Consider the following 23,243-nt stretch of genomic DNA (forward strand, 5'->3'; position numbering starts at 1 on the left):
GTGTTAAATAAACTGTGAGTTTGTCCCTGCCTTGAGTCTGATCCCCTACAAATTGGTGTCTTGGAGTGGGCACAAGATCCAGAAACTGTACCTCTGGCAGCGCTCTTAAAGGGACAATACACTATTAATTTGTATTCACTGATGCCAGTAAACCGTTGAGAGAATGTGTTCTGATCACCATACAGTATATATTTACTTATCCTACTGTTGCTTTAAATTGGCATCCATTACCGACAGCAACTAGTATATTACGCCCTCTTCCTGCTCAGCAGACATCTTGCATAATCCTTCTACAGTGAAGAAGCATGGGAATAGCTGCACTATTTCTTAATACTGGCCTCGGAAGCATAAGTCTGTAAGAAAGCAGTCATTAGTTTTCAATCAATTAGTATATGTTCTACTAATTCAACTGCATTTTTATGTGTGTTTGGTAGTAGTTTCTGCCAGGGAGTTCCTTTAGCTAGTGCCTTAACAGTAATTTAGCATGCCTGACACTAATTGCATTCTGTAATGTTAAATGCTAATGCATATTTTCAGAATTTGTGTTATGCAGTTTTGCAAAAAAGAGAAAAAATCAAATTCTCAGTAAAAACTACAACTGTTAACCCTTCTGTCTCAGTCTTTTTTGAGAAGTTGTTAGCTGTCTGCCAAGCCTTGTACTTTTTTTTTTTTTTTAATACTTTTTATTGAGTTTTTGTGTGAAAAAAATAAAAAATAAAAATTACATAACAAAGCCTCTGGGCATACCCCGGCTTAAACATCACACAATGTAACAGTCCTATAAGTTCTAATATATCTATTGTTACAACTACAACTTAAACTGCTTGTGCTATCAATTTGGAAGGGATATTGAGAAGGATAATGGATCATATACTTTATGTGACCACTTCAGGGAGAGGTGCTGAGGCTGGGGGAACTCATCTAGGTGTACCATCAAATATCGGCAGAATTAGGTCATCAGCGCTACAAGACATTTGGTTAAAGTAAACAAAGGGATCCAGATCCTATTGTGTCGCGTTTGTGATGTCTGAGTCCAACCACATTTGCCAAATTTTGTCAAACTTGGATGGGCAGCATCTAGCGACATAAGCCGCTTTGTATAATGGCACCGCTGAGTTGATCAACGACTTCCATGAATTCTAGGTGAATTCATACCTCTGGTAAAGCCTTCCTAGCATAAAATAATAGAAGTCCTATCAGGGTTCTGGTTGCTCGGCAGCGGGCCAGGTGGCCGACCAGACCCAGCAAGCAGATCAACACCTTCAGGGGAACATGGATCATGAGCAGAGTTTCTATAAATTTTGTGACCTCCGTCCAAAAGGACTGGATCCTGGGTCAGGACCATAACATATGGTTGAAGTCAGCTTCAGCTATACCGCACTTCCAACAGTTGGAGGAGGAATTTGGATAAATTGTGGAAAGCCTTTGGGGTGGCAAATAGACCCTGTGGATCAGTTTAAATTGTATTAACCGATCTCTTACGGAGATAAGTTGTAGAAAAGGATACTCCCAGGCGTCTTCCGATTCCAGATCAGGGATCTTGCCCTGCCACTTAGAGAACAAATCCTCCAGACCAAAATGGACTGAGGGTAATAAAACCTTGTAAATGGTAGAGGTGGGTTTGACCAGAGGGACATCCTCTAATGTGGACTCAAGGTTGGACCATAGGAGAAGCACTGGGGTGGATCCAAATTGGGTAGTAAAGGTGTGGTGAAGAAATCTAAAGAATTGTCGTTTAGTAAGCCCAAATTTTACCTTAAAGGAGTCAAAGCAGGCAGCCACTAGTACAGATACGTTCCAGTTTTTTTATACCTCTGGCAGCCCAGAACATTGGGTCCAGGACAGACAGAAACTCTGACAAATATGGGTTGAGCCACAAGGGGATGTCCGGAAATCTAGTGTGAGGATCTCCTTGTAGTTTACATACTACGTGTTGCCAAGCCCTGATCACCGCCTTCGTGGAGAGTGTGAGAGGAGAGGATGCCCTGACACCTCTATATAGAGCATTTCTCAGCGCCTCATAGGAACCGAGGTGTGCAGCTTCAAGGACTACAGCAGCATTGGTGTCGTCTGAGGCTCACCAGTTATGGGCGTGGGATAGTAGTGCAGCAAATAAATATTTCTGAAGATCCAGACAAGCTAGACCATTCTCTGGCCAGGGCCTTTTGAGTATAGATTTATTTATTCTGGGGGGGGCTAGACTTCCACAGAAAGGAGGTTATAGTGAAAGAAGGCTTTGGAGATCCAAATTGGGGAGTACCTCAGAGCATAAAGAAAAACTGGGAGGAATTTCATTTTGAGTAGGTTTATCATGCCTATGAGGGATAATGGCATGTTATTCCAAACTCAAAGTTTTAGTTTGAGTTGGGTGAGTAAGGGCTATAGATTTAATTTAGCAAAGTCGGAGACTCTAGGAGTAATGTCAATGCCCAAATATTGGATAGAGGACCAGGTCAGTGAGACAGAGGGGTCTGCATGAAGATTTGCCTGAGGGTCAATAGGTCCCAATTGACTCTCAGCCCAGATAATTCGGAAAAGTCAGAAATAATGTTCAGAGCAGCACGGAGGGAGGGTCCCAGGTCATTGAGAAAAAGCATGAGGTCATCCGCATATATAGCAAGTTTTTCCAGTGATAGAGCCAACTTTAATACCTTTTACTAAATCTGAGTTCCTGAGGGCCATGGCCAGGGGTTTTAATGACCAGGGCGAACAAAAATGGGGAGTGGGGACACCCCTGCCTAGTACCTCTCTCTACTGGGAAGGGATCCAACAGCAGGCCCCCTAATAAGCCTTGTAGTTTAAACACATTGTGAGGGCAGGACAGAATGGATGAGGGGGGGAAGTTTTAGGGGAAAAAAATACATTTTAAATAAAGAACTTTGAAGCAAAATAAGGGTCAGTGACCAACAATGCAGCCTCACCATTGCCCATCTGCAGTCTGATCAATGCCATTTGCAGCCTGATCAATGCCATCTGCAGCCTCACAATTGCCCATCAATGCAGCTTGATCAATGTCCATCTGGAGTCTCACAATTGCCCATCAATGAAGCTTGATCAATGCCCATCTGCAGCCTGATCAATGCCCATATGCAGCCTCACCATTGCAATGAATGCAGCCTGATCAATGCCCATCTGCAGCCTCACTTCAGATTACTGCTGCCTCGGAGGGGACAGGGAGGGGGGCGGGACGAGCGCCGTCAGATTACATACAGTGAGAATCTCCTGTTTACTCGGCGGCCTCTTTAATACAAAGTCCTGCCTCCTGGACCGGCTTCTATAATAGACAGAACACTGGTCTAATGCCGGCCCAGGAGATGGGACTTCCTATTACAGAGGCCGCTAAGTGAACAGGAGATTCTCGCTGTATGTAATCTGATGGCGCTCGTCCCGCCCCCCTCCCCGTTCCCTCCTAGGCAGCCCAAATTGCAGTATCGGCATATAACACGCACACACTATTTGCAACCGATTTTCAGGATGAAAAAGTGAGTGTTATACGCCAATAAATACAGTAATTAGCACACACAGAGCAACAGGAAACAAATCGTTTGTGGCTGCTACCCAAGTGGCCATGCAAGAGCAGAGAGGGTTTCAATAAGCTTGCATACAGTCCCTGGCTAACGAGGCTCTACGTGTGGACAATTTTGCAGACATAGCAAACGAGTGCAGGCTGCACTACAAAAAAATTATGCCAAGGATCAAGTAGAGGCTTCCCTCGCTGTTTTTGGGAGGGTGGCAGAGCGAGAAGGGCTTCCCCAGAAGGAATGGGCTGAGGTCCTTGCCCCCTTTTTGACTAGAGATCCAAAGAAGGCCTATTTTGATCTGAGTGCTGCTGAGGCCTGCAACTACCAAAGTCTTAAAATGGAGATTCTGGATCCGCCTTGGGGTAACAATGGCCTTGAGAGCCCAGTGCGTCCATGCTTTGCAAATTAAGGTGGACCAACCTGCAAGGTCCCAGATGTATGAATTTATTCACCTCACACGGATGTGGTTACAACCGGAGGTCGCCACCTGAGCCCAGATCATGGAGAGTCGTAGTGGACCACTTTGTAAGAGCCCTTTCAATACAGCGGTTTGCCGGGAGAAAAAAAGAAAAAACAAATGCGCAAAACCAAGGGGAGCCAAAGCAGCTAAAGAGGAATAAGAAGCCGCCACACATACGGCAGTGTTCCCACACAGAAAAACTATAAGGTAATTAAGATATGTGGTGCTAACTCAAAGTGCATAAATGTGATGAAATAAATATAATCAAATTCTTCAAGTAAATTGCATATGCATAAAGAGCAAAATCATAAATAAAGTGACTAAACATCCATTAAATTCCCACATAGCCACAAGTCGATCCAATTAATGTAATACAGTTCCAATGTGAACAAAGTGAATCTTCATAAAACAGTTCATGCAAAAAATAGATAAAAAAAAGTGCAAGTGCAAACGATTATAGGTGACAGATTCCTATTAATAACCGTACTCCGTGGTGCGCCACACGTTTCCCCCAGCCTCTCATGTTGGAACTGTATTACATTAATTGGATCAACTTGTGGCTATTTTTATAGCGTTTCTGCGCTTTATGCAATTTTTGTTATTGCATGCGACTTTTTTCTCATGCGATTTTTTTTTTTTTTTTCTAAATTTGTGACACAGTATATCCTAGTTGTCTTGGACTATGCCACCCGGTACCCATAGGCAATCCTGTTAAGGAACCCCTCAGCTAAGAGTATTGCTAAAAGGCTTTCTCTAATTTTTCTTGTGTGGGTATTCCTCAGGAGCTGTTATCTGACCAGGGCATGCCCTTCATGTCGAAGGTTACTAAAGAATTATGTGAATTGTTTAAAATTAATCACTTGCACACTTCTGTGTATCACCCACAAGTGTATGGTCTAGTGGAAAGGTTCAACAAAACTCTGAAAGGAGTGTTAAAGTGAGTGGTAGTGATGGATGGTAGGGACTGGTACTGCCTCTTGCCCTACCTCATGTTTGCTGTGAGGGAGGTACCCCAAGCCTCCACTGGCTTTTCTCCCCTTTTAAATTGCTGTATGGCTGACATCCAAGGGGTCTATTAGATATAACAAAAGAGACCTGGGAACAAGAGGCAACCCCAATCAAAATTGCTCAAATGCAGGACTGGATTGGAAAAGTGATGTGAATTGTTTAATCACATTTGCAACAGGCTTAGCAGGCTCAGGCTAGAGTGTATAACCGTAGCCAAGATCCAAACCTTTAACACTGGTGACAGAGTTCTCGTGCTGGTACCTATTGTGGAAAGTAAATTTCTGGCAAAATGGCAAGAGCCATAAGAGGTTGTAGAATGGGTGGGGGATGTTAACTATAGAGTACATCAGCCTAGCAAAAGGGAGCCAAATCTAGCATGCCAATTTATTGAAGCCCTAGAAAGAGCGAGAGAGTCCCTTTATGATCCAAGCATCCTTGGCCATGACTATCGCAGGTTCTTCTATGGTGCCATTGGTAGATATCGCTGAGGCGCTGTTGGTAAGCCAAAAACAAGAGGCCAAAGTATTTCTGCTAAGAAATAGGGAGTTCTTTTCTGATTTTTTCAGGGGTAACTTCAATGATAAAGCATGATGTTGTGACCGAGTCAGGGGTGAAAGTTAACTTAAAACCCTATCGCATCCCAGAAGCTCGGCACAACCTCTCAGAGGAAATAAGGAGAATGTTGGATCTGGATGTAATAGAAGAATCACATAGTAAGTGCTCTAGTCCAATCGTCCTTATTCCCAAAGCCAGATGGCAGCATCTGATTTTGTAATGATTTTCGAAAGCTAAATAAATAAGGTATCAAAATTTTAAGCTTATCCAATGCCCAGGGTAGATGAGCTAATTGAGCATCTAGGACATGCTCGATATATATCACAACCCTGGACCTCACGAGGGGTATTGGCAAATGCCACTTACGGATCATGCTAAAGGGAAGACAGTGATTTCTACTCCTTAGGGGCACTGGCAGTATAAGAGGGTGCCATTTAGCCTACATGGGGCGCGGATACTTTTCAGCGGATAATGGATCGCGTCCTTAAACCCCACTGAGCCTATGCATCTGCATATTTAGATGACGTGGTAATTTTAGTGCAGACTGGGAGAGACACTTGCCTGAAGTGCAGACTGTTATTAATGCCCTCCAAGGTAAGGGTCTGACCGCCAATCCTAAAATGTGTGTTGTGGGATTAGAGGAGGCCTGATATTTGGGATACATTATTGGCTGGGGATAGTAAAACCCCAGGTCACAAAAATCCATGCCATCCAAAGTTGGCCAAGACCACTTAATAAAAAAACAGGTGGGGGGGGGGTCCTCAGTGGTAACTTGGACCCCAGAAGCTGAGAAAGTTTCCTGTGCCTAAAGATAGCCCTGTGTAATAATTACCCCGGGTCTTACATATGAATTTGTGGTGCAGACAGATGGGTCAGAAGTGGGATTAGGTGCAGTGTTGTCCCAAGTGGTGAATGGGGAGGAACAGCCCATAGCATTCCTAAGCAGAAAATTGACCCCCCTCCTCGCTGAAAAAAGATACGCTATTGTAGAATGGGAATGTCTAGCCATCAAATGGGTTCTGGAGAATTTAAAATACTAGAGTGACAGTTTTTAGGCTCTTAACTGATCATGCCCCTCTCATATGGATGGCTCAAAATAAGAAGAAAAATGTTACCAGATGGTTCATTTGGTAGATGGTAGAAGATGGTAGAACATAGAACAGGTAGCCAACAAGCTAATGCTGATGCCTTCTCCAGAATTTACAGTTTGCCCAAGGTGCTGAACCCCCCGAGTTTGAGCAAAGGGGGGATATGTAGCAGAGTGCCTGTGAAACAGGTTTATATGGCAGGAAATGTGATTGATGGAATATATGTTCCCTCACGGATTCTTAGATTTGCAATCTAAGGTAATACCAGCAAAGATTTCATGGTCAAGAAAGATGGTTCTTTTTACCCTGTGTTAGTAAAGTCCATTCCGGGGCTTGTCTTACTGGGAGTCTAATAGAGCTCTGGGTGAGACAGACTCCCAATTTCTTTCTAGGTCTTTTTTTTTTTAATTCTTTATTTTTAGAAAGGCATACATGTGAAAACACAGATACAATCCCAATGAAATGTACAGAAATAACTGTAAATATCTCCTTAAGGGCATTCAATAATACAAACAGTGTAATCATATAGTAAACTTGCACCCCCTGTGGGTTATCATCAGATTGTAGAAGAATAGGGAGGCTCTGCATCCCACATGTCCGCCTTTAAATGGCAATCACCGTATTTTATGTAAAAAAGAGAAAAAAAAATAACGGGGAACACAGTGGTCCCGGGGTCAAACGACCCAAAATAATTAAAAGGAGATTAGTAGCTTGGGTAGAGAAACAGAGTAGGGCAGGGGATAATGGGAGACAGGGGGAAAAAAAAGGGGGGGTTCTCCCCTCCATGAGGGAAGAAGGCTCGGGGAGGATGTCCTTGTCTGCATCCAGCCCCACCCACCCCCTCCGGTGGCGAGAAAAACATCACAGCACTGAAAAGTTAGACCAACAGCTCGGTATATTCCTCGGAATAGACAAATTTGTGCCAGTAAAACCATTTTTTATTGAGAATTGCTCACTAAGGCCTTTCTCCGTGGCTATCAAGTCTTCCATTGCCTTTATCTCAAACTTTTTTCAACCATACAGCCACCGATGGGGGTCTGTGTCTGCTTCCAAAACAAGGGGATGCAGCTCTTTGCCGCTGTAAGCAGGAGAGGGATAATGGATTTCCTGTAGACTTTAGTGGGGATCTTGTGATGTGAAGAAGGAAGAATTCAGGTGTCTCTGGCACCTCTCAGACTGTAAACTTTTTAACTATGTGGTGCACTTTCGTCCAAAAAGGCCCTACAGGACCAGAAGACATGCAGGAGCGAACCGGGTTCCTCCCCACATCTCCAACAAAGGTCCGAGCTCTGGGGGGAACATCTTGTGTAATCTTTTCGGGATATAGTACCACCGAGATAGTAGCTTGTATCCTGCTTTCGGGTGTCTGGCACAAATAGAAGTTTTATGGGCGAAAAGGAAGAGATGATCTATTTGTTTCTCTGTGAATTGCACTCCTAGGTCACTTTCCCACCTGGATATGTAGGGAGGTCTGAAGTCTGGGGGTTGGGCTACTAGTAGTTGGTAGGTCTGGGAAATAGCGTGTTTCAGCGTAGTTCGTTCCTGGCTCAACTGTTCGGAGAAGGTTAATTGCCTCCCAAAAGCCTCTGGTGAGGGCAGGGAGCCAATGAAATGGGCTAACTGTATCTTTTGCCAGAACGACAGTCCTAACAGGGCTGGATCGTCCGTGATTTGTTACCTGTTTTTCCACTGACCATTGATAAGGAAGTGTCTCGTCTGTGATCTTTCGACCTCCAGCAACTCTAGGAATCTAGGGTCCTCAAGTCCCAGGACAAAGGCCGGATTTCTGACAATGGGAGTGAGCGGAGATGGAAGCGGTGCGACCAAGAAGTCGTGGAAAGCTTTGTGGGCCATTTGCCACGTTTCCCCCACCGTAGGGTGGTGTGTTATTCGGTTTGGCAGGGGCTTTTGGCACCAAGGCAGCGAATCCAACCTGGTCTTTGTTAGGGTGTTTTCTATTTGTACCCACTGCTTTTGGGCTCCATGACGACACCAGTCCAGAACCAGAGTCAGGTGGCATGCCATCATGTAGAGGTTAGCATCTGGCAACGCAATACCTCCCCTCAACTTGGGGAGTCGAAGGATGGTCTGGGCCAAGCGAGGGGGTTTTTGGGCAGAGACAAACCTGATAAAGGTATTGTTAACCGTTTTGAGGAAAGAGGCAGGAATTCGGATAGGGAGTGCCTGGAAGTTGTATAGTATCTGAGGCATGATGTTCATCTTTACTATGCCACACCTTCCGAACCAAGAGAACATCCCATTCTGCCAGGACTGTAGGTCTTTTTTTTAAAGCCGTCAAGAGGGGGGGGGTTGAGAGGGAAAATATCTTCTATTCTGTTGGGCAGAAGTATGCCTAGCTATTTAATGTGGGAGGAGGCCCATTTAAAGGGGAAATCCACTCTAATCAGCACAGTTAGAGATGTTGGCAGTGCAACCTCCAACGCCTCAGATTTCTGGTAATTAATGCGGAAGAACGACAGCTTTTCATGTTTTCAGTTCCGCAAGCAGATTTGGGATGGATGCCAATGGACTGGTCAAGAAGAATAACAGATCATCCGCAAATGCCGCTATTTTTGGGGAAAGGGTGGCATTTAATATAAGCCCCGACATATTCGGTTATCCCTAATGAGTCTCAGAAAGGGTTCGAGTTTCAGAATAAATGTCAGAGGCGATAGGAGACACCCCTGTCTTGTCCCATTTGTTATCGGAAAAGATAATGATAGATGACCATTAACTTTAACCCATGCCGATGGGCAGGAATAGATTTCTTGCACCCAGTTCATCATTCGCTCTCTTAGACCTATACTCCGAAGGGTTTCAAAAAGAAAGGGCCAACTCACCCTGTCGAACGCTTTTTCAGCATCCGTTGACAGGAGCACCATCTGAGTTTTCCGTTTCCGTGCTGCGTAAATTAGGTTGATCGCTTTGGTTGTGTTGTCCCGTGCGTCCCTCGTGGGAACAAATCCCACTTAGTCAGAGTGAATCAATTGCGGGATCAGATCCATGAGCCGGAGGGAGAGAATTTTCGTGAAAATTTTTAGATCTATGTTTAAGAGTGAGATTGGCCTATAGTTTTGGCATAATAGGGGGTCTTTACCCTCCTTCAGGATCACTGCGATGTGTGCTTGCAGCGTATCTCTAGGGAGGGTTGATCCTTCGCCCGCAACGTTGTATGCTGAGGAAGTGTGGGGTCAGAAGCTCCCCAAAGGTCCTGTAATATAAAAGGGACTATCCATCTGGGCACGGGGCTTTACCCAATTGCATGCGCGCCATTGCTAGGGCTACTTCATCTGCCGAGATGGGTTTCTCTAATTCAGTTAATTCCTCATGGGAGAGGTGGGGGAGGCCTGATCTATGAAGGTATTCTTGTATATTGCCCTGTTCCGAGGGCGACGCCCTATCAGAAGTTGGGTGTGAGAGGTTGTAAAGCGTGGTGTAATACTTTTGAAACTGGTCTGCAATGGCTTCTGTAGTGTGGACCTTGTGGTTTTCAGTGTATATTTCAGGGACAAACGTTCGAGCTTGCTGAGGTCTTAGAGCCAGTGCCAGCAGTTTGCCACACTGGTTACTGTGCATGTAAAACGTTTTCCTGCATTTGAATATTACTTCTTTTGCTCTGTGTAGAGCCAGGGTACGCAACTGGTTCCTCAAGGCGGTTAGATCTGTCATAGCTCGGGTAGCTAGCGATTGTTTATGGGTGGCCTCCAAGGACTGGATCTTGCCTATAAGTTCGACAATCTGTTGCCCTCTAGCTTTTTTGAATCGAGACCCTAGTTTTATTAAGAGGCCCCTGATGTAGCCCTTATGTGCCTCCCATACCATTGTTGGGGCTGTCTCCGAGTTTACGTTTTCGGCAAAAAACTGCCTTAGTTCCCTAGACACTTCTGTGACTACCTCGGGCCTTTGGATCAAAGAGTCATTGATCTTCCACGTCCACTGTTAAGATGTGGGTGTTAGGAGATCTATATCCACCAGAACCGATGCGTGATCTGAAAATGTTATGGATCCGATAGATGCCGATGTCACCTTAGACAGGAGAGATTGGGGCGTCATGAGGGTGTGAGTAGAACGTGTAATCCATGATTTGGGTGGAGAATCCGCCACACATCTACTAGGTGGAAAGCATAGAAGCTTTTCTTTAGGCGTTTCAGCGCCGCATAGGAGAGCTGGGAGGTTTTCTTGGATGAATCTAGGACAGGGTCCATGGTGAAGTTCTTCTTTCTAGGTCTTCATAAAGGCAGCTGGACCTAACTGTGTGTGTGCCTCCATGTGAGGAGGCAACTAGGAACATTGCTGCGTACCACAGAACTTGGATACTGTTGGACTTTGTTGGACTACGGACACAATAACACTCAATAGAGCAGAAATTTACTGTATTAGTTGTGATCTGTTTATGAATATGCTTTGGATTAAATAAACTGAGTTGGTCCCTGTTTGAGTCTGAACTCTTACAGTAGGTAAGTGATGTTTTTTTTTTCTGCAATTCTATCTCATTTTGCAATCACAATATTTTTTTGCTGTAGTGGGAAACTTCATGGTGGCCTTTTGTGTACCAGTAGTTTGAGCTGTGTCAGGGGGGTCCCCGCTATGACATGATCATCATAGCGATTTTGGCCTTTTAAGTGTATATTTTCTATCTGGCGTTACACATATAATTTATTATATATTTCTTGTATGACTCATACAGTAAGTGCTTACATTATCCACTTAAGGACCAGCCTCGTTTTGGATTTTAGGTGTTTACATGTTTAAAACAGGTCTTTCTGCTAGAAAATTACTTAGAACCCCCAAACATTATATATGATTTTTCTTCTAACACCCGAGAAAATACAATGGCGGTCATTGCAATACTTTTTTTTGCACCGTATTTGCGCAGCGGTCTTATAAGCGCACTTTTTTTGGAAAAAATTCACTTTTTTGAATAAAAAAATAAAACAACAGTAAAGTTATCCCAATTTTTTTTTATATTGTGAAATATAATGTTACGCCAAGTAAACTGATACCCAACATGTCATGCTTGAAAATTGCACCAGCTCGTGGAATGGCGTCAAACTTTTACCCTCAAAAATCTCCATAGGCGACGTTTAAAAAATTCTACAGGTTGCATATTTTGCGGTACAGAGGAGGTCTAGGGCTAGAATTATTGCTCTCGCTCTACCGGTCGCTGTGATACCTCACATGTGTGGTTTGACCACCGTTTTCATATGTGGGCACTACTCGCGTATGCGTTCGCTTCTGCGCACGAGCTCGTCGGGACAGGGGGGTTTTAAAATTTTTTTTTTTATTTTTATTATTTATTTTACAATATTTTATTAATTTTTACACTGTTTAAAAAAAAAATAAAAATTGTGTCACTTTTATTCCTACTACAAGGAATGTAAACATCCCTTGTAATAGAAAAAAGCATGGCAGGACCTCTTAAATATGAGATCTGGGGTCAAAAAGACCTCAGATCTCATATTTACACTAAAATGCAATAAAAAAAAAAAAAAAGTCATTTAGAAAAATGACATTTGAAAAAATATGCCTTTAAGAGGCGTGGACGGAAGTGACGTTTTGACGTCGCTTCCGCCCAGCAGTGTCATGGAGACGAGTGAGCGCCATCTTGGCCTCACTCGTCTCCAGACACACCAGAGAACAGGACGCGATCGCCTCCGCCGCTACCGACGGCTCCGGTAAGCGGCGGAGAGCACTGGATCGCGGCGGGAGGGGGGGGCCCTCTCCCGCCACCGATAAAAGTGATCTTGCGGCGAATCCGCCGCAGGGACCACTTTTATCTGAAAGCCGGCCGCCGCACGAAAACGGGGATACCGGGGTTATGGCAGCTAGCTGCTGCCATAACAACGATATCCCCGTTCAAACTTAGGACGTACATAGTCGTGCGGCGGTCGGTAAGTGGTTATAGATCTAACCACCGTGATATATATCCCTCAGTGAAGATTTGTGTCAAGAATTAAAAGCGTTGGAATCTTCACATACATTATTTATGTATATGTGTCTCATGGTGGTATGGTTATAGACCAATTTTTGCTATGTTCTAATAATATGATGCAGTAAACATTGAAGTTTTTATATTATTATTTGTTTATTTTTTCTAATAATAAAAGTAGTTTTATTGCCTGAAAAAATCCCAATATTTGCATTTTTCCTCTATCCTAATTAATCTTATTTATGGGATGTAGCACTTGTTACTTTTTAACTAGATTGGATAATCTAAGTGCAATATCAAATGTTTTAAATGGTCATAAAAATATGTATATGAACTGAAACCTTTTTTTTCTCAAGTCGTCTTCCAGGACGCCACCCTGAGAGATGACTGGTCCCACCTGACAGGAAACACAATCAAGATAGAGGTTAAAAACCCCACCCCTCCCCGGGCTCCTTAGTTTTTGATTGTGTTTCCCCACAGCAAAACAGTTTATTTTTTTCTTATAGACCAAAGGCTGAGGGCTGGAAGTCTCCCCCCGGGAGCCAGACCACAGGTTTGGGAAGCCTCTGGGTCTTGTAGGGCTTGCCCTTCCTGGGGGGTTTTCCCCTATTACTCAGGGGGACAGAGGAAGATCCCCCTTGAGAACTGAAGGACCCTGGGCACAGTGGGGGTTCCCAGAACTTCAGGGACCACAATTCCTGCTCCCCTTCCTTACCTGACTGAGAGTCAGTTGTCAGGATGTTGCCATTTAAAAGCTTCCTCCGTGAGTCCCCCTTCCATGTCCTTGTAGGTGGCTCTGGGCCTCTCAGGAGGCAGGAGAAGGAGGCACAGTGAAGGTCTGCATGCTGTCCTCTCCGCACACATCCTCTCTACAGAGGCTGGTGCCGGCTCGGCGGCTTGCTGGAGTTCTTCCGGTGCCATTTTGTGGGGGATTTATTCCTCCTGGGCGCCAGAAGTGAGTCACAGCGTGGCACTTACTGTCCCAGGACCACTAGAAAATGGCGGCACAGCACCCGGAGCGGCACTGCAGGGGGAGCCCACAGTTCAGGAAAAAGCCGCAGAATGAGGGGGACTTTCCAGAGGAGACAAAACAGCTTGGCAGGGAGCAGGCGTCCACTGCTCTCTCTCTCACCAGCCCCAATTATGGAGCAAGAAGAGTCTATATCAGGCATGTCCAAAGTCCGGCCCACAGGCCATTTGCGGCCCACGGTCCGGTTTTGAACGGCTCGCCTGGTTATCTAAACATATATCTTTTGTGGCCCCCGACGATCTCCCAGCGCCGGGGCCACAAAACATATATAGTCTGGCTGCCTCGAAGGGAGGAGGCGGGACGAGTGCCGTGCACACAGGAGGTGTATTTCCTGTTTACACGGCAGCCTCTGTAATAGGAAGTCCCATCTCCGGCGCTGCCATTGGACGACTGTTCTGTCCATCAGAGGAGGCGGGACTTAAAGAGGCCACTGTGTAAACAGGAGATTCTCCTGCAGGATATCTTTGGCGCTTGTCCTGCCCCCTCCATGGCTGCACTGATGGCAATGGTGAGTGCATTCCTGGCAATGGTCAGTGCTGCATTTTTCTTGCAATGGTGAGTGCATTCCTGGCAATGGTGAATGCATTCATGGCAATGATGGGTGCTGCATTCCTGGCAATGGTGAGTGCATTCCTGGCAATGATGGGTGCTGCATTCCTAGCAATGGTGGGTTCTGCATTCCTGGCAATTGGGGGTCTGCAGATGGGCACTGACTATTATTTTGCTTCACAAATCTTTATGTAAAATGTTAAGTTTTTTTTCCTGAAACTTCCCTCTTAAAGTGAAGGTGCATGTTATACACCAGTATAACAGTATATTCAAATAATACGCCTTAGCTCATCTCTTTACTCACACACAGCCACAAAGGCAAGAGAATTCTTGTTGGGCAGTGTATTAGTGCTCGAACGAACACACTTAGACTGAATTTTAATGGTTCAAAGAATGTCAGGCAAAATGGTCGGCCCTCGCGTATGTTCACTTCATCAAATCTGGCCCTCTTGGAAAAAATTTGGACACCCCTGGTCTACATCATCAGCCGTTCAGAAGGCCGGGGGGGGGGGGGTTAGTCTACCTGACTGGCGGGAGTAATGGAGGGGGTGGGTCCCCTAGCCCTTACCCTCGCAGGAGACCATGGTTAGGGTCTTTTTGGTTTTGGCTAAATTGGGCTTCTTTTCTTACAGAGACTATTGCCCAAGGTGTTACCAGTAGACCTAGGTCCAAAACCCCTTCCCAGTCTAGGGTGTGGTTACTGCAATGATAAATTGGCGCCAGAGCACACCAAGCCATTTTGCTACAAGTGTATACACAAGTTGTCCGGGAAGGAGACTTCACAGGTCATGAGAGATTTTCTCTCAGTACAGACTGAAATGTTGTCTACCCTCAAGGCCTTTCAGGCAAGCCTTAATACTAGGTAGGAAGAGTCTCATCCTAGCAGAAAGGGCTCATCCTCTCAGGAGAGTGCTTCTACACTTAGGGGTGGTAGATTTTCAAACGCTGAACCCCAGAGACCCCAGTCTTCTCAGGATTCTGAGGATGAAGCAGAGGAGGTTGAGAACTCCAGTCGGAGGCTCCCTGAGGAGGGGGAGGATGTACAAAATAACCAGGAGGAGGAAGAGGAACACTCCAGACCAGGCAGACATATCTTTTCAGCAGATGATATGGAGGGTCTCCTGGGGGCAATATACGCTTCGGAGGAAATTCAGGAACCCGAAGCACAGATTTTCGCCCAGGATAGGATGTATCAAGGTCAGTCTGATCAGGCCTCAGTCCAAGGTCTTACCTGTCCACCAGTCTCTCAAGGAGATTCTAAGGGAGTGGAAAGAGCCAGAGAGAAAACTTCTAAAATTTAAAACCTGGAAACGCAGGTGCCCCTTCAAGGAAGAGGAGGTGGAGAAGTTATTTAAGTTACCCAGGCTTGATGTGTCCTTAGTCCAGGTGTCCAAACAATCTGACCTCTCTTTTGAGGACACAGGCAATATACGGGACCAGATGGACCGTCGGTCCGAGACCCTTTTGTGTAGAGCCTGGGAGGCCAATGCTGTGGCCATGAGCCCGGAACCGGCCTGCGTAGCCAGAAATGCAGATATGTGGGTTAATAAGTTGATGGACCATATAGCGCATACTTCCAAGTCCAAACAGCTTTTGGATTCCTTGGAAGTGATTGGGAAGGCGGTTGCCTATCCCAATAACCTTGGTATTCAGGTGTAATTGCGGTGTTGGCACTTTGAAAAAAATAAGTTGTTTTGTGTTGCAGTTTGGGCACTCGGGCCATCATCGGGGTTCGCCATCACTGCCTTATATAGACAACCTATTGGTCTACAACCTTTCCAGGAATTCTCTGCTCTTGGATGTAGACAAAGTGATAAGCACCTTGGAGTCCCTGGGATGGTTGATCAGTCACGAGAAATCCTTACAGACCAAGCTCTACCTGGGCCTGCTGGTGGACTCAGTAGCGCAGAAGTTGGTTCTTCCACAGGAGAAGGTGGAAGCACTGATTCGCACAATATCCTCAATCTTAGATCGGAGGGAAGCCTCCCAAAAGTTCATCATGAGGACTCTGGGACTCATGATGTCCTGTATTGCCGCAGTACCGTGGGCCCAGCTCCACTCCAGGTCCCTTTTAAAAACTTCCTATTCTCCTCACGGGACAGAAAAAGGGAGTATTTGGACGTTTGGGTTTCCATTCCTGGAGAGGTAAAGAAGTCACTTCTTTGGTGGCTGGGGGTTGGGTCATCTTTGGACCCAGCTTCAGCCTGTCAGGGTGACAACCGATGCGAGCTCCTGGGCCTGGGGGGCCCATCTAGAGGGGCTACAGGCTCAGGGTGTATGGGACAGGCACTAAACAGCTGCCTCCTCCAATTTCAGGGAGCTCCTGGCAGTCAAAAAGGCTCTAAGAGCGTTCGAGAACAGGATCAGGGGGAGAGAAGTCCATGTCCTCTCCGACAACTCTACGACGGTGGCCTTCCTGAATCGTCAGGGGGTTACCCGGTCGCGCTCTCCGATGAGTTTGACACAGGAAATCTTGGAATGGGCAGAACAGAGAATTCCCTCAATTTCTGCGGTACATATCAGGGGGATTTTCAATGTAGAAGCGAAATTCCTCAGTCGGCAGACAGTTCACCAGGGAGAATGGGAGTTAAATCCCGAGTTGTTCTCTTTTGTGTGTCAGCAGCTGGGCACCCCAGAGATAGACCTCTTCGCCCGCAGAGTGAGCAGGAGGGTCAAAAGGTTCTTTTCCCTCTCCAGAGAGGAGGGGGTGGATGCATTAGCACAAGAGTGGGATTTCAGCCTAGTCTATGCCTTTTCCCCCCTTAACTCTGATCCCAAGAATTATTCAGAATCTGAGTTGGTCCAGGGGCAATTTGATCCTGATCGCTCCCTTGTGGCCCAAGAGGACCTGGTTTCCCTCTCTGGGAAACTAGTCGGTAACCTCTCCGCTTCACCTTCCAGAGCATCAGGATCTTCTGTTTCAGGGTCCTCTCTGCCACCCGAACCTGGGATTTTTCAAATTGACGGCTTGGCTCTTGAGAGGGAGAGCCTGCGCAGGAAGGCAAGCTCTGAGAAAGTAATAGAGACCCTTTTGCTGAGCAGAAAGCCGGTGACCAGACGTATGTATGCTAGGATGTGGGGGGTCTTCTCTTGGTGTGAAACGAGGGGGACTTTTCAGCAGGATATTCCTACGATCCTAGACTTCCTACAGGAGGGAGTGGATGGAGGCTTGGCAACCAAGACCCTTAGGTTCAAGGTGTCAGCTCTTTCTAGCTTTCTGGACAGAAGACTGGCTCTGGATCCATTGGTCAAAAGATTTTTGACGGCTAGAAAGAGGCTGTCCCAGGTCCTTATGAGTAAATTTCCGCCGTGGGACTTATCTTTAGTTTTAGAGGCCCTAACCAGGGCACCTTTTGAGCCGTTGGCTCAGTGTTCAGTTAAATGGCTTTCTTTTAAGACTGCCTTCCTTCTGGCCATTACAACGGAGCCTATGAAGGAGCCTTTTTTTCGTTTACTGGAGGACAGAGTCATCCTCAGGCAGGATCCCCTGTACCTTCCTAAAGTGGCCGCACGGTTCCACAGGTCATAGGAAATTATCCTCCCGTCCTTCTGTGCCAACCCACAGAATGACAAGGAGAGAGCCTTTCATAAACTAAACATTAGGAGGTGTCTAGTGCTTTACTTAGAGTAAAGGAGTTCAGAAGATCTCATCATCTGTTGGTCAGTTTTTGTGGCACTAGAAGGGGTGAGCAGGCTTCAAAAACAACTATTGCTAGATGGATTAGACAAGCCATTTCCATAGCTTATGAACAAGCAGGTAGAACAGTCCCAACTAATCTCAAAGCACATTCTACACGGCAACCTCTTGGGCAAAAAGGGCTGGAGCATCGGTAGATCAGATCTGCAGAGCAGCAACGTGGTCAAGTCAGAACTCATTCCTGAGACATTACAGAGTGGAACTTGTGTCACCTCAAGATCTGGCTTTTGGCAAAAAGGTCCTGCAGGATGTTGTCCTGCCCTAAGGTAGGCCTGAGCTACTTGCTCTTCTCTCAGGGTGCTGTCCTGGAAGACGACTTGAGAAAATGACCAGTTATACTTATCGGGAACAGTGTTTCCAGGAAGTCTTCCAGGACGGCAGGCCTACTTCCCACTCGTTTTGTGGTTATTTAAATAGTTGAACATTCACTCTTGTGCACTGGTGTGGGTCAGTTCTTTTTCACAACTGAGGCGCACGGGGAGGGGGGGGGGGGGTTAACTTCTATCTTGATCGTGTTTCCTGTCAGGTGGGACCAGTCATCTCTCAGTGTGCTGTCCTGGAAGACTTCCCAGAAACAATGTTACCGGTTAGTGTAACTGGTCATTTTCCCGCCCCTCCAGCCTATGTCTGTTGTTTGTATGTGTTTTGGGCAGCCATAGATGGATTGAAATTTGGCCAGTTCAGCAGGAACCAGCCAAATTTTGATTCATCTATAAGCAGGCAGGTTGTACTGAGGTCAATCCATCAGTCGACTTCAGTACAACCAGCATGTCTGGGTTTTCTCGTGCAATCACTGCCAGCTGCTATAGCTAACCGGCAGTGATCATTTTATTGTGATGGCTTGGAAACCTCCTGCTGTCAGAATACAATAGCGCAGGGGGATCAGCACTGACTGTGTTGATGGGGAATGGAGCAATTTTCTTTCCTTTAACACATTGCTGAAGGAAAGAAAATTGGTTAATTTATGGGTTACTTTAGAATTATAGGGAGGTTATGCCTCCAACATTCAGCACGGAATATCTTGCCCCTTTTGTGTTTGGCGGGCATGGAGGAGGAGGAGGAAGGGGAAGTGATTTGTTCTTTTATCCAGAGTGTATACACTCACATGTGATTCTATAGTCACTTGGGCTGCACAGATAAACATGAGGAAATAAACAGCTTAACCTCTTGCCGACCGCCTCACGCAGATATACTGCGGCAGAAGGGCTCGTACAGGCAAAATCACGTACCTGTACGTTGCCCTTTAAGAGGCGGCCAGCGGGCGCACGCGCGCCAGGCTCCGTGAGTCGGTCGCGGATCCCGCGGACTCGATCACCGTGGGGATACCCGCAATCGCCTCACGGGGAGGAAGAACGGGGAGATGCTGATGTAAACGGCATCTCCCCGTTCTGCCTAGTGACAGCATCACTCGATCTCTGCTCCCTGTCATCGGAGCAGAGATCAGTGACGTCACACACACAGCCCATCCCCCTGACAGTTAGAAACACGCCCCTAGGACACACTTAACCCCTTTACTGCCAGTGTCATTTACACAGGAATCAGTGCATTTTTATAGCACTGATTGCTGTATAAATGACAATGGTCACAAAAATGTGTCAAAAATGTCCGATGTGATCAATAATCGCTTATTGTGATTTTTTTTTTACAAAAAATATGTAGAAGAATACGTATCGGCCTAAACTGAGGGAAATTTTTTTTTTTATATATATATTTTTGGGGGATATTTATTATAGCAAAAAGTAAAAAATAATGTGTTTTTTTCAAAATTGTCGCTCTATAGCGTAAAAAATAAAAAACGCAGAGGCGATCAAATACCACCAAAAGAAAGCTCTATTTGTGGGAAAAAAAGGACGTCAATTTTGTTTGGGAGCCACGACGCACGACCGCATAATTGTCCGTTAAAGCGAGGCAGTGCCGATTCGCAAAAAGTGCTCTGGTCAGGAAGGGGGTAAATATTCCGGGGCTGAAGTGGTTAAAAGAGAACTGGAACATAGTCAGTAGCTGTGGCAAAGGCAGGTCTACACAATCTCATGCTGCAGCAAGCACAGACAAAGAGGGAGGGACAGTAAATGGCAGGGTTAACCAGTTTTTTTTTTGCAGAATACTGTACTAATCCTAATTAGTCCAGAATACTAATACTAATCCCAAAGTTACACAGTATGAATATTATGTACTTTAGTTTTTTTTAATGATGCAAGTTTATTGAAAACTTTAATATTTTTTTTTCTTTCATGTTCTAGATAACCACTCTTGGATTCACAGTTGCCGACAGGGCAGATGGACCTTTTCAACTTGAAATAGATTTTATAGGGCTGTGTAATGATCAAGCACACCAAGAAGAGTTTGCCTATGAGTTATACAAGAATACACCTTTATAAAAAAATTAAAAAATGGAACTAATCATTTATTTTACGCGTGCAAGACTTCTTTAAAATACCTTGGGGTCCACCTCACACCCACCCACTCCACTTCATCTTTGGTTCCTGGGTGCCCTTCAACCCGAAAAATTTCCTCCTGGGCCTCCCACCCCCCCTCTTTTTCTAAACTGTCTATAAAGCTATTAGCACAGGTGCTAACAGTTGTGCAGTGTTTGGTGGCCCTGAAATGGAAAAGGAGGGAACTCAAAAAAGGGGGGCTCACTGTTTGAACTGAACACCAGGATCAGAGATGTTAAAAGTATGGAGTATCTGACAGCTTCCCTAAATAACACTCTCGATATACACAAGCCGGGAGCCATGTAATATGCTGGAGACCCCTACAACCTGATATCCTGATGAACTTTGACCTCGAGGAGGTCGCATATGGTTGGTGTCCCCAGGCGGTGCAAAGCTCCTAGAGCGGGTGGTTGTCCTTTCCTATCTTTCCTCCCCCACTACTCTCCATCATCTCTGCTTTCTCTTGCTTTTCTGATTCTCCCTAACCTTCTTGCTATACTCCCCTTCTCCTCCATTATCAACATGCACTTCTGCAGCTTAGACTCTGAGTAGGATTCAGAATTTCTGTATCACAACAATCAATCTGATGTATGATTTGCATGTCTTAACCAAGTTTTATCACTGGCCATAATGTATGTTTTCCAGGTATATGCTTTCTACAACAATGCGTGTCTTCCTATATTTTCTGTTTGAAATTTTGAAAATCAATAAAATTTGAGTCTTCAAAAAAAAAAAAAATGAACTGTGGTTCAAAATGGTACATTTTAAACTAAACCTGTGTCCTTTCAAGTGGCTTTTCTGTGGGGAGTATATATACATTTATAGTTTGTATGCAATATATGGTACCTGCCACTAGGTCACTATTCATTAACTTATGCAGAACATGTGCTATTACTGCTTATGAAACATGGGGTACATTTTAAAAGAAACAAATCATGAGAGTCAAATGGATGCTCATTCTGATGCTAGTTGCCCTGATGTTAGGCTGACTTGAGTCACTGACCCAAAACAAATATGCAGATCCTCATCATTGTTAACTTTACTCTGACTTGCCTAGAGACATTGTCTGGGTCAGTAAGAGCTGGTTCACATGTGTTGTGAACCAGCTCTGTCATGACCTCCTCCTTCCTCCTAGGAATCAGGTATTCTAGCTGAGCATCCAAGACTAGACAATAATAGCTTATAAGCAAACTACAAATCTTTATTGAAAACTCACAAAGAATTTATATCACACAATTTCAGGTAGGCCTGATCACATTTACCCTAACAATACAAACTGTAAACAGGAAATATAATTAACATAACTAAGGAACAGCCAACATACATACAATGCTAATCCACATCTAGAGAGAAACAAAAAATATCCTGAAGCGCTACAAAGGACTGTAGGGTTATGTATGATTGGATGTAGCTGTGAGGGTAAACAATCCGTTGTTGATAATGATCAAACTCAGTGCAGCTGGCACAACACTGGAATAATGTGGAACACAGAAACATGTATTAGTTGGTGTATGTGAATGCGCTACTCCCTTAATATCTCAAATACACAAGTGAAAGCTACCATCACCTGTAATACTTATCAACTACCCATCACAAATGTTTCATGTGCATAAGTTTAAAATTTTAGATCAATAAATCATACATATACATATAACAAAAAGTCCTTCAGATATGTTGCAAAGTCTTGTAACCATTAAAGTGACTGACGTGCTCCTATATTGCTTCAGTATTCATATGTGACTGAGTGGGACCCTCCACCATTCAGATTGGCCACTCACCAGATACTTCACTAGGGGTACGCCTTTGGTTCATTCAGGGATAACCACTCCACCCAGGTACCACTTCTCACCGGTTAAAAGCTTGTGTTCTAATGCTCCTCATAGGAAAGCATAGGGACAAAAGGCGATCATAGCGCAATATGTTTGAACCATTTATTTTTTTAAAAATTCCAAAGGTTAAAATCACTCACATTAAAAAGTGCCCTCGAGCCGGCACGAAGCTTATCCAGCAGTTACGGACGAGTGGCTATTAGCATGGTTCGCCTGATGTTAGTGTGCGGCCTCCACGCTCGGCTTGCGCTCCAAGCCTCGTTTCCGTTTTCGTCCGGTCACGTGATGTATAAAATTCTCCCAGCAGCCTCTACGCGTTTCGCATCATTAAATGCGTCATCAGGAAGCTGCCGTTTGATTGGTGCCCGCTCTATTTATACTGTGTGTGGCCGGAAGTGTGTATTCCGCCATTTTAACTAAGGTAATGTTCCCATCTATGACTTCCTTTCCATTGCCGCCATTTTGACTAAGGGCTTTTCCCTTTTTGCATAATCCATACTTATATAGCTATTTCCTCTTTACATTTTCTTAGTTTGTATCTAAATTTTAGGAGTACTGACCCATCTATATCTGCTGGAGAGGCTTTTACAATGTCTCAAACATATTACACATTTCCAAACTTTATTATACTTTCTACCCGTTCCGCCCTAGCCGTTCGTCCATATAAATATGGGACAGCAAAGAAATCCATTCTTTACAAAGATATACAGAACAATTCCAAAAAAATTCCAAGAAAAAATATACAATTATATGTATAACCCCTATTCTATTGTGTTACGTTCTGTACATAAAAACTGGAGGCAGTGTAAACCAAAGAGAAAAAGAGGCTGCAGAGGGGGATGCAAAAAGAAAAAGAGTAAATTAGGGGAGGGTATTTTCAACCTAACAGACATAACATTTACCCATGAGGAACTGTTAGTACTAGATAGGGGCATCAAGTATGCACCCAGCGCAACTTTTAACCAATTCGAAGCATTCATTGATTTGCAAGTGTTTATTCGGAAACTAAATCTAAAGAAATATTATTTAGAGAAAGGAGAACCCCAACATCAAACTAATAAAACGGAGTACACACATAGTCAGTTGAGGAACAGGTCCACGTTCAACCCTAGGTCGAGCACCAATCAACACATTGAAGTGTT

At 44.9% G+C, this 23,243-nt stretch overlaps 1 protein-coding gene across 4 annotated transcripts in view; it reads left to right on the forward strand.

Annotated features, from left to right (window-relative positions):
• Positions 1–21,041, forward strand: part of NDUFAF1 (NADH:ubiquinone oxidoreductase complex assembly factor 1) — a 470,741-nt gene extending 449,700 nt beyond the window's left edge. Inside the window, exon 4 of one of the 4 annotated variants that reach the window (XM_073608867.1) lies at positions 20,078–21,041. In XM_073608867.1, the coding sequence (XP_073464968.1) occupies positions 20,078–20,215 (138 nt within the window). In that variant the 3' untranslated portion in view covers positions 20,216–21,041. The remainder of the gene's footprint in view (positions 1–20,077) is intronic. The other 3 variants (XM_073608864.1, XM_073608865.1, XM_073608862.1) reach the window with 3 other exon arrangements.
• The last annotated feature ends 2,202 nt before the right edge of the window (positions 21,042–23,243 follow it).

Source organism: Aquarana catesbeiana, linkage group LG13 (genome assembly GCF_042186555.1).
Source record: "Aquarana catesbeiana isolate 2022-GZ linkage group LG13, ASM4218655v1, whole genome shotgun sequence".
Taxonomy (NCBI): domain Eukaryota; kingdom Metazoa; phylum Chordata; class Amphibia; order Anura; family Ranidae; genus Aquarana; species Aquarana catesbeiana.